Genomic DNA, 12,650 nt, shown 5'->3' with positions numbered 1-12,650 from the left:
ACAAAGCAAGAAAGTGAAATAGAAAAAGCAGCAGCATTATTGTCAGGGATAATGTTTCTTATGGCATATAACCTGTCCTTAGAGGGAATGCTGGTGTAAAAGAGATGTGACATACATAGCAGCTAATATGGGGTTTTCTGGAAGCTTGTCATGGATCCTAGATTCTTTAGAAAATCTGTGGTACCCTTCAAATACCTGGCAGCTCCAATGACAAGGGAATTAAGTTTCAATATAAGTGATGGCAAAGAAAACAGGTTTTAATTCAACAAAAGCACTCACATTCAAGTCAGTCAGGATCATGGGGATCAAATGGTTTAACTCAGCTGCTAATTTGAGTTAAGCTCTACGATTCCATGTCTTTAAAGAAACATAATTTAATAACATAACCTTCAGCAGTGCAGAAATACACAGTGAATCAGTTATTTCATAACTGTAGCCATGCTGCTGCTCACTTGTCCAATTATAGTCTTAATTAATGGTTATTTAAAGATACCAAATATATTTAAAAATCTGAAATTAAATATGTGATGATTCAGAGATACTGGGTATTTTTTGTGAACAAATATGGGCCTGCACAGAGCTTTTCCAAAGCCAAGAAAATACAGTAGAGTCAAAGCTTTGGGCCTGAACCTTGTAAACATTTTTGTACTTCCAGTTTGATTTTATCACATTTATACACTTCACATTCACAGGCCTCAGACCTTAATTAATAAGCGAGACCCAACTTACCAGTGTTACTCCTTCATCATTCTTTTGATTCACACTCCCACCATTTCCTATGAGTTGTCTAATGTCTGTGAGCATTGTCATAGGCCTCTGACTTTTCATCTGCCGCAGAGAGTTCAGATCAACACCTGTGCATAAGAAAACAAAATGATTGAGGAGAAAAAGCTAAAACCTTCCCCTCCCCCCGATGTCATTTACTGCTTTGTTTCAACGATGAGGAACGCTTGTTTTGGTTTGCATTTTGGATTAGCAGGTGCCAAAAGATCAGAAGGAGGTGCAAGTCCAATCTGTACTTAAAAATGTCTGGCTTGTGTGCTGTCAGCAAACATTATTCTCTTTAGCTTAGTATACTGCTAACCTATATTAGTGTAAATCAGAAGAATCTTGTCTGGAGTATCATTAAAAATACAAATAACAAAGATACTCTGTAATTAACAGAAGACACAAATCTCTTTTTTGAAGGTCGTCTCAATAGACAAAAAGGCAAAACTGGGATCGTGGCAAAAGGTACAATAAAACTATTCAGTGGTAAAGTTGGCAACTAGCAAGGCTTAACAGTTGCTTGATCAAGATACTGGGTTTGATTCTCCACAGCGCTGCACCAGATATAGTCAATTACACCTACACATAAAAGTGCCAAACAAGTGTATATAGTACTGCCATTTGGACCTGGCCATTATTTCACTAGAGCCTAATAACAGGATTCTTCTCCCTCACTCCCAGTTTTGCTGTCCTGAGGAGCTGTTCAACAAGAATTTCCTGAATCAGGGTGTTGATCTGCGCAGGAAATCAAGTCAGATTTAGTACAGCAGGAGCAATGGTAGAGAAGAAATCCAGGACATGAAGTATTTTGAGCAGTATTTGTAACCTATGCACTTAAGTAGAGATCTTTTACCCTATTCCTTTCATAACTTTGTGTGTAAAAATTTATGCTGCTGCAGCTTTATTTCAAATTGGCTTGAAGCTTGCAATGCCAAATGTCAGCATGATTTCAACAATTTCCTCCAGTTAAATTGATATCATTTGCTAAAGCTATAGAAAGATTCATAGCTACCATAAAGTCATAAGTATTTGTAATAAGTCATAATTATTGGTAGTAAAGAAACGGCTTATGAAGTAATTGAAATAAAAAATCACAGGAAAAGGCAAGTTTTGACATAATGGTTCACTTCTGGAGTCAAATCACTACAAACTTATTTATGCAGATCATTCCATGGAAGTCAAGGCTTTTTGTATGAAAAAAGACAGCATCCCTAATATGCTAATAAAAAGCCATATATATATGATCATTTGCTATTGACTGACAGTTGTTTGACAATAATGCAATCCTGATTTCATCTGGAATTGTGAGCATCTCTTAAGAATAGCTGCATTCTTTCTGACAGAACTGGGGATTTTCTGTTGCTGTATCAGCATCTCACAATCATGGATTAAAACACCACCACATTTCCATGTATTATCTCTAGAAGTCAACTGCACCTTCTTTTCTCTCCCAGATGTTTTTTTTCACTTCAGTGATGTGTAGTGGGAGATCACCTGTGAAGAATACATACAAGTATTGTCTCACCTAATAGGCTTGGAAATATCACAAGTTTAAAAGTGATATTTGAATTTATGTCATTCATTGTCTCTTCTTAAGTTCTCCAACAAATGTTTAAAAAAAAAAAAAATGGTGATTCTCCCAGTAGAAATGTAATGTTTGTACACAGACACAGTACACATTTCTTTGGAAAGTATGTTATACCCCTTATGCTTTCCTTACCAAGAAATAATGACTCCAAGATCTCTTTCTGCCACCGTGCTCTCAAGAAGGGAGTTTCCCACCTTATAAGTGTGCTGCTGGTTCCCACTGCCCAAGTGCAGCACCCTGCACTTGTCAGTATTGAAACCCATCCTATTTTCATTAGCCCACCCCTATAACCTGTCTAGGTTCTGCTGTAATCTGTCCTTCCCTACTAGCATGCCCACCTCACCCCAAATCTTGGTATTATCAGCAAATTTAAACAGGCTGCTTTTTACCCCATCGTCCAACTCACTAATAAAGAAATTGAACAGTGAGGGCCCAAGGACCAAGCCCTGGGGGACTCCACTACCCACTTCCCTCCAGGTCAAAAAAGACCCATCTACCACTACCCTCTGAGTACGACCCTTCAGCCAATTTGCAATTCATCTGACTGTGTAGGCATCAATGCCACAGTCACCTAGCTTTTTGATGAGAATGGGGTGGGAGACAGTGTTAAAGGCCTTCCTGAAGTCCAGAAAGACTACATCCACCGCGACACCTGCGTCCAATGCTTTTGTGACCTGATCGTAGAAGACAGTCAGGTTGGTCTGGCAGGACCTGCTCCTAATGAAACCATGCTGGTTGCCCTTGAGCATCATCTCTGTTGCTGGCCCATCACAGATGTGCTCTTTGATGATCTTCTCAAAGAGTGTCCCCAGGATTGAAGTAAGATTAATGGGCCTAGAGTTGCCCAGGTCCTCCCTTTTCCCTTTTTTGAAGAAGGGGACCACGCTGGCTTTCTTCCAGTCATCTGGTACCTGGCCAGAGCACCACGAGTGCTCGTAAAGCCATACCAGGGGCCCCGTGATAACCCCTGCCAATTCCCTCAACACCCTGGGGTGAAGAGCATCTGGACCTGCTGATTTGAACACGTCCAGCTCCTCCAGAAGCTCTCTAACCCAGTCTTCCCCAACCTTAGACCTGGCGGCATTTCTCCCGAGTCTGTCTGGAATCCTGCTTGGGGAGTACTGGTCCCTGCACAGGAAAATGGAGATGAAGAATTTGTTAATTTGTTAAGGGCAGTTCTCATCTGTCATGACTTGTTGGGATTAACCTGATGTAATAAGTGGGAAGCTGCCCATTTTAATGCCCCGATGCCAGTGGGTTTACATGACTGCAACCTTCCCTTACCGTGTCCCATGCCTTACAGATGTCATCCATTGGCACAGTGCCTCACAGTGAGCCATGCTCCATGGCCTCACTGGAACTGTCACTCCCCCCTGGAGCTTGCCATCACAGTGCCGCTACACTGTGCGCGAAACTACCCACTATGACTTCCCCAGCACCCTTGGCCTTTGGCTCTGCTTGCCCAGGTATCCTCTGCATGCCCTCTTGCTAAGAATCAGCTCTGCCTCTGGCTTAACTTCTCCTTTGACCCCTCTCTAGGGCAACAACGTACTCCCCTCACTGGGGCTCACTCACTAACTCACTTTAGTACAGCTCTTCAGGTTGCCCCTTGCAACCTTACTCTGCACACGCCAGTACTGCATACCCTTTAGGCCTCCATCGCAGTCCTGCTCTATGCAGCCAGCTCTTTTCCTCTGCCCCCTAACTGGAACCAATGCCTCACCCTGATGCTGGGGCCTCAGGGTCTTACACCCCTTGGGCTCAAGTGCCACTCCCTAGGTTTGCCTAGCCCCAACTCTGCCCCCTACACTGGGGTCACAAGGTCTTATACCCCCCTAGGTTCAGGTGCCTCTCAACAGGTGTGCCTGGCCCCACTATCTGCTCTGTAACCCACTGGGTAGTGGGGGCTAGGGTTATAAGGTACCCCTACCTGCCTTTCACAGGGGAGGAAATTGGCCAGACATTTCTGGGGAACTACCCCACCACAAGCAGTCCCACCAGCCCATCCTTCCCCAGTTGGGTGCAGTTTTCAGTCATACCCAGGACCAGGAGCCTCCTGCCATTGCCATAGCTCATGCCCTTACCTCCAAGGTGTTCCTGAGCAGCTGCTGAGCTGGGGGGTGTCTCTCAGTCTGCCAGCAGCAAACCGCTGCCTTAGCCCTGAGACCCTGGGTCTAAAATGGAGCCTGCTCAGGCCCCTCCACCAGTCCCAGAGCCCTCCTTTGGTCATGTGACTGGCTTGTTACTCTGGCACACACCTGCCAGCTGCCCTGATGCCCACTCTGGCCCTTAAAGTGACAGGCACAAACAAGCTTTTGGGTGCCAAGTATGTGACCTCTCCCACAACCCTACAGATAGTTCAAAAAAGTCCTCACCTCTCATTTTAAAAGATAAAATTTAAAGAGTAAAGCACTCAAAATTTAAGAAATGCCAGAATTAAGGATAACCATGCACATACCTAATGGATACATAAAAGCGGGTGGCAATTTAAGGTAGGTGGGCAACCTAAATTAAGACACTATCCTTTGAGTGCTTGTTATGGAACCTTACCATTCTTTAGGAACATAGCTCCTCAAAAACTTTGGGTACAGCATGCTAAGAGAATATTCTCATTAAATGTTGAATTGTTCAACAAAGCAATTTCTGTCCTTGAACACAACTGTGTGAGAATTTACTGTTTACTTTTTATCTGTAATGAATTATAAATCCAGGGCTTACACGTCCCTGTTAGACCACACCAGCACCTGCATGTATTGTTTTATGGTGAACATTTTCAATTAAAATATTGATACACATTTTTAATTTTGTTTGCTTTCTTTTCTTTCAAAGGGTGTTTTGGGGCTTTCAGAGCAGACTTTTTCTAGATTTTATGAATAATTTCCAATGCTTTAATTTTCTGTGAGGTCCTTGTGAGATGCAGTTGTAAGTTAACACTACTCCAATTTGCTACCTTATCTTTAATAAGGTTATGGTCTACTTTAGCAAAAGACCTGGACCCTATTTATTTCAACTACTTAAATGGAGTCAAACTCACATGTGAGTTTGGCCCCTTAAAGGTCAGTGTAAGAACTGAAGTCATTTAGAGAGTTTAGGCAGATTAACTTAATATTCAAAGTACAAGATACATACATGTATTATTCAAACATACAAAGTGCAAATACAAGTTTTTACATCTATTAAATTGCTAACATTATAAAAGGTCAGAAAACCTTAAACAATTTCTTTGATCATTTTTATTACATTGAAAACTAGAGTTAGAAAAAAATAGGAAGTGCTTATAATATGAGATTAAATATTTAATTTGAAAATGTTATGTGCAGACTATTAAAAATTATGCTATGTGAAGTAGTAGCTCTTTATGTAAATAAAACTAATAATTAAAATATAGGCATATACATAATAGGTAATGACACATACTTTTCCTTTTTTGTTATAGCCGCTTTATTATGTATAATCAAAAGTTCCTTCCTTATTTCCAAATGCGGGAGATAGAGTTCAAATTTTGTCGTGCCAATTCTACCAAACCAGAGCATTATTTTATAAGATTAAATAAAGATGTATGTAGTTTGTATGTAACAATTATCTTCCCAAAAGCTCAAGCACAGAACACAGACATATAAAAAGAACTTCTGTATTCTTTTTCAGAAACAAATTATACAGTGGCTATGTCACTGTCAAAATGTGCCAAAAATGGAACTAGCAAATTTCTAGTATTCTAGTTTCACCATTTCATATTTGAGTCTTTTAAACCAAAGTGCAACTTAGTACTATGAAAGGAAATAAGAAATACAACATTTTCCAAGGTATTTATATTTAATATAGCGTAAGGGAAGAAATGAAATATAAGGACAGTATGTCATGTCAGAGGTTTACCATCACAAAACATTCTGTCTAAGTAGTCAGGTGGACTCCAACTTAAAACAAGTCACAATAATACGTGACTTTCAGATAAAGGTGTTATCAATTAACTTTAAAATAGGTGTTTAATAAAGGTTGATACACACAGGGCTTTATTTTAAACATCAAATGTTAACTTTTTCACTTGCATTAATATGAGGTATCATATAAGCAATTCCCAGTCTTTGAAATCCTCTATCTATAAAATGAAATGGCACAAGGAATGCCAAGTTTATCAATACTATTCCAGAGTAAGCAGCTAGTTCTTTCTCTTCATCAGGTGTTTATGGGAATCAGGTGTCAGAGGACATAATACTTTCAGAAGACTTTTCTGTCATCAGTCTGTTACTAAACACATGTACCACATCAATATGTTATGTACCATTAGGGTATCAGCCTCTGTCTCAATCCTGAAAGACTGACTTGCTGGCCTAAACCCCTCCACCCTGTGTTCCCAGCTACTCTAACAGCTTACCAAAACTCTTGAGAGGCCCCACCTTTGATTCCTGCTCCACTCAAAGTTTAAAACTAACTGGGCTAGCAGTTGCAGCAGGATTTCTATTCAGGCAGCAGTAAAGGAATCAATAGACTTCATAGTTCATTGTATCAGTTTGATTTCTTTTAAACTCTTCATTCCACAAATGTTAACAACCCTTACTTCTTTTTTTTAGTAGTCTTTATTTTCTACTAATCAAGCTAACCTTTCTTCTTCAATTCAGCTGTCTGTTAGTTGTTCCTGGTAATATAACTCCTATTTCACAGTCCTGCAGACTATTTTTAACTCTAGTTAAAAATATTAACTCAGGTGTGGAAATAACTATCAGTGAAGCACTGGATGAATTGTTAAGGTGCTCAAGATGTCTAGATTTTATGAATCTTTCAAGAGATATACATTTAATTCTAATGACTACAGGACTTAAGAAACAACTGGTGATGTTTGCCAGATATTTAAGGTTAGTAAAGAAATGAGAATCATTGGAAGTAAGAGAGAAAGGCACAGCTCAGCTGTGGGAGTGAAAAGGAAGTAAAAATGTATGCAATGTAGTGGCTCACCATTAACTTGAAAAAGTCAGAGCTGAAAGGGACTATGCTTGATGGACACTTCCATATATCTTATTCAGATGGCTGCTCTAATCTATCCTTGCGGTAAGCTCCTATTAGCATGTTTGACCAATATGGGCCATGTTTTTTATACTCATGCCCAGTGTTGGCTGAATTTAGTCAACTTCATAGTTGGTTTCCATTTTTGAGCACATGCTATTTTTGACAACAGCTTAATGACAGACAATATGTTTAATGCGTTTAACGTAAACAAGCTTGCAAATGCAAGACTCCTTATCAGGTCTTGCATTCAAACACTTGTCTAAGGTTTACTCGTATACAAATGTAAGATGAAGGTCCGTCCCCCCACCATACTGACTGGAGAAAAAAAATCATCTCATCTTGTATTTGAGTCAATATGGTAACCAGTAATAGGCATGACCGTGGCTCTCTCTACCACTATACTATAACCAATAAAGCTTCTTAGTCACAGAAGAGAGTATATCCAACAAGACCTTCTTCAAGGATGGCACAGAGTACATGCTCTTTTCAGGTTCCAGAAGCTATAGTGCTTACTCAAGGCAAAATGTTTTTTAAAGATCCCATTAGGCACTCCACCTGCAGTTCAGAGTGGTGCCTTAAATAGAACTTCTAGTATATTACAAATTCCTCTTTCCAAACATAAAGAATGATGACTGTATCCAAAAGATCAGCAAATAATATTCTGTACTTAGGTAAGTAGCAGCTGATAACTGCTTTGTTAAGCAGTGATTAATTTCAGGGGACACTGCAATGCCAACAGAGTCTCATAAATTACAATAAAACTGACTTGTCTACAGGAAAACCAAATATTTCAATGAAACACAGATTTTTATACAAATGTTACCATTAGGATTTGTGTATGAAATCCAAAATGAACAGTAACCCATAAAAATAACAAAACAAATGCCTACATTTTCAAAGCAGTTGCTAAAGAATCAACTGTCTTATTTCTACTTTTAACATGAGTTGCATTTTTGCTGAGCCCCTCCCTCCTGACATGTAACTTCATTTCAGTTAGATGGGGGATTCTCAGGCAGGGTGCCACGGCTTCCTGGGGCACCTCGAAATCCTTTTAAGGGTGCTATGGGGTGTTGCATGATAGTTGTACCTATATGCTCTGCTGTAGTTTTTCTGAGTTCCTTGTAACTCAGAAGAATTGATGGGTTTTTTGTTGTGAAAAAACAAACAAACAAGTGAAACCTAAGGACCGGCAATTTCCAAGAGGTGCCTTGAGTCTAAAAATGTTGAGAACTATTAAATCAGATGCATCTAAACTAGCCTTAAATTAGGCAGTTTGAGTACTTCTAGCAGTGTAGCCATAACAGCACAAGCATTCAGCATGGCTGCAAGACATGCCTAATAAGCTGGGTAAGTATTTGTCTAATTACTTCCTAGTTGTGGAAGGTATTCTGCTATCAGTATCAGAAATGGCCCATTTAAGTTGAGTTCAGGTTTATGTATCTCACTGTGACGAGAGATGCATATCATGTTTATGTATCTTCAAGACGAGAGACATGCTTGGGTGGGATGGGTTCCACCTCTCCCCCAAAGGTAAGCATGTGCTCTCTTTCAGGTTGGCTGATCTCCTCCAGCGGGCTTTAAACTAGGCTCGTCGGGGGAAGGGGAAGTTGAGGACAGAGGGAGCCACAGAACACCGAACAAAGAGCCACCCACAAGAACAGCTCAGCTAAGACAGGCAATGAGCACAAGAAATACTCAGGTAAGAGACAGGGGCCCAGATAGACCTGGAATTAGGGGGGTGGTGCATCCACCTTCAGGAGGCCTTAAATGCCTCTATACTACTGTTTGTAGAATGGGGAACAAGCAGTAGGAACTTGCCCTCCTGCTAGCTAACACAAAACCAGACATAGTAGGACTCACTTAAATGTGGTGGGATCCAACGCATGACTGGGCGGTGAACATCAAGGGCTACAGGCTGTACAGGAGGGATAGAACAGGGAGGAAAAGTGGGGGTGGGGTGCTCTATGTCAAAGAACAATTCACATCCTCAACGAGCAGCACTGGGTCAGAGGAGGGGCAGACTGAAGTACTCTGGGTCAGAATACAAAGGGGGCAGGGGAAAACGGACTTAACAGTGGGGTTCTACTACAGACCACCCAACCAAGGTGAAGAGTTGGACTGGGAATTCTCAGGTCAGCTCATGGAGTCAGTTAAGTCAAGGGACATGGTCATCATGTGTGACCTAAACTATCCGGACATCTGCTGGGAAGAGCAGTCAGCCAGGTCTGACCGCTCATGTAGGTTCCTAGCTGAGTTACAGGACCTCCATTTAACCCAGGAGGTGCACAGTCCCACCAGGGGAAATGCCTTGTTGGACCTGGTCCTGGCCACAGGAGATGACCTGGTGAGTGGACTGAGGGCTCTCGACCACCTATGGCGATAGCGATCATCACCTGCTGGAATTCACCATCCAGCGCAGGGTGTCAAAGGCCTGCAGCAAGGCAACAGCCCTAGACTTCAGGAGGGCGGATTTCAATAAGGTAAGAAGACTAGTCAGGGAGGCACTGAGGTCCTGGAGGGGAGTTGGGAGCCCAGGAAGAGTGGTCCTTCCTGAAGGAAACGATCCTCCAAGCCCAAAGGGTGACAATCCCCATGTGGCTCAAAGGGGGCAGGAGTGCTCAAAAGCCCCCATGGCTCACCAAAAGCATCCACAAACATATCAAAGCTAAAAAGCAGGCATACACCCAATGGAAAGGAGGGGACATCACCCAGGAGGATTATACCTCCATTGCTCAAGACTGTAGGGGGGGCTGTTAGGAAGGTTAAGGCAGAGATGAAATTAGGACTAGCAACCTGGATCAATGATAACAAGAAGTCCTTTTTTAAAAACATAGGGGGTAAAAAGAAGGTTGCGGGTAACATAGGGCCTCTACAGGGTACACTAAGAAATCTGGTGGTCACACCAGACGACAAAGCTAACCTCTTTAACAATTTCTTTGCCTCCATCTTTTTGAGCAGGCACTGGGGCATCCCCCACACTGGGATCCCCGACAGTCCCAGGGGAGGCACTGCCAGACCCAGGTTAAGCAAGGACCTAGTCAGAGAACGTCTGGTGGGTCTAGATGTGTTCAAATCAGCATGTTCTGATGGTCTCCACCCCAGAGTGCTGAGGGAATTAGCAGAGGTCATTGCAGGACCCCTGGCATGGCTTTACGAGCACACATGGTGCTCTGGTGAGGTGCCGGAGGACTGGAAAAGGGCCAATGTGGTCCCCATTTTCAAGAAAGGGAGGAAGGAGGACCCAGGAAAATATAGGCCCGTTAATCTTACCTCTGTGCTGTGGAAGCTCTTTGAGAAAATTATCCAGGTGCACATCTGTGAGGGATCAGCAGGGGAGATCATGCTTAGGGGCAACCAACATGGGTTCATTCGAGGCAGGTCCTGGCAGACCAACCTGGTGGCCTTCTACAACCAGGTAACAAAATCCTTGGATGTAGGTGTCGCGGTGGACGTAGTCTTTCTGGACTTTAGGAACGCCTTCAACACTGTTTCTCACCCCACTCTCATTAAAAAAAATTAGGCGACTGGTGTCGATGCCTATACAGTCAGATGGGTCACAAATTGGCTGGAGGGCTGCACCCAGAGAGTGGTAGTGGATGGGTCTTTTTCGACCTGGAGGGATGTGGGCAGTGGGGTCCCCCAGGGCTCAGTCTTCGGGTCAGCACTGTTCAACATCTTCATCAGCGACTTGGACAAGGGGGTGAAAAGCACCTTGTTCAAATCTGCGGATAACACTAAGATGTGGGGAGAAGTGGGCATGGTGGAGGAGAGGGACAGGCTGCAACTAGATATGGACAGGTTACAGAGGTGGATGAGAACAGGATGGGATTCAATACAGACAAGCACAAGGTACTGCACCTAGGGAGGAAGAACCAGCAGCATACCTAAAGGCTGGGGAACTCCCTTCTAGTCAGCACAGAGGCAGAAAAGGATCTTGGTGTCATTATTGATTCCAAAATGAACACGGGCCACCAATGTAGGAATGTGGTCAGGAAAGCTAACCACACCTTGTCATGCATCCACAGATGCATCACGAGTAGGTCCAAGGAGGTGATCCTCCCCCTGTATGTGACACTGGTCAGGTCACAGTTGGAGTACTGCAGCCAGTTCTGGGTGCCGCACCTCAGGACGGATGTGGACAGCATCAAGAAGGTCCAGAGGAGGGCCACTCGTATGATCAGGGTGTAGCAAGGCAGGCCTTATGAGTGGAGGCTATGGGATCTGAACCTGTTCAGCCTCCACAAGAGAAGGTGGAGAGGGGATCTGGTGGCTGTCTACAAACTGGTCAAGGGGGACCAGCAGGCAATGGGAGAGTCCCTGTTCCCCCAAGCACTACCAGGAGATACGAGGAATTATGGCCATAAGTTGACCGAGAGTAGATTCAGGCTAGATCAGGAAGCACTACTTCACAGTCAGGGTGGCTAGGATCTGGAACCAACCTCTAAGGAAAGTGGTGCTTGCTTCTACCCTGGGGGTCTTCAAAAAGAGGATAGATAATCACCTAGCCAGGGTTGTTTGATCCCAGCATTCTTTCCTGCCCATGGCAGGGGATCAGACTTGATGACGAATAGGCCAATGTGGTCCCCATTTTCAAGAAGTGGAGGAAGGAGGACCCGGGAAACTATAGGCCAGTCAGCCTCACCTCCATCCTTGGCAAAGTCTTTGAAAAAATTATCAAGGCTCACATTTGTGAGAGCCCGGCAGGACAAATTATGCTGAGGGGAAGCCAGCATGGGTTTGTGGCAGGCAGATCATGCCTGACCAATCTAGTCTCTTTTTATGACCAGGTTACGAAACGCCTGGACACAGGAGGAGGGGTGGATGTCGTATACATAAACTTCAGGAAGGCCTTCAATACGGTATCCCACCCCATACTGGTGAACAAGTTAAGAGGCTGTGACTTGGATGACTACACAGTCCGGTGGGTGGCAAATTGGCTAGAGGGTCGCACCCAGAGAGTCGTGGTGGATGGGTCGGTTTCGACCTGGAAGGGTGTGGACAGTGGGGTCCCGCAGGACTCGGTCCTGGGACCGATACTCTTTAATGTCTTCATGAGCGACTTGGATGAGGGAGTGAAATGTACTCTGTCCAAGTTTGCAGATGACACAAAGCTATGGGGAGAAGTGGACACGCTGGAGGGCAGGGAACAACTACAAGCTGACCTGGACAGGTTGGACAAGTGGGCAGAAAACAACAGAATGCAGTTCAACAAGGAGAAATGCAAAGTGCTGCACCTAGGGAGGAAAAATGTCCAGCACACCTACAGCCTAGGGAATGACCTGCTGGGTGGCAC

The 12,650-nt window shown here is 43.4% G+C and overlaps 1 protein-coding gene across 1 annotated transcript in view; it reads right to left on the bottom strand.

Moving 5' to 3' along the window:
• MYO16 (myosin XVI) overlaps positions 1–12,650 on the bottom strand; it is a 418,223-nt gene that overhangs the window by 392,182 nt on the left and 13,391 nt on the right. The window contains exon 3 of the mRNA XM_006017262.3: positions 730–854. Within this exon, the coding sequence (XP_006017324.1) occupies positions 730–854 (125 nt within the window). The remainder of the gene's footprint in view (positions 1–729; positions 855–12,650) is intronic.

The sequence above is a fragment of the Alligator sinensis genome, unplaced genomic scaffold, assembly GCF_000455745.1.
Source record: "Alligator sinensis unplaced genomic scaffold, ASM45574v1 scaffold288_1, whole genome shotgun sequence".
Lineage (NCBI taxonomy): Eukaryota > Metazoa > Chordata > Crocodylia > Alligatoridae > Alligator > Alligator sinensis.
Note: the sequence above shows the minus strand (reverse complement) of the source record. Positions and strands in the feature narration are given on the sequence as shown.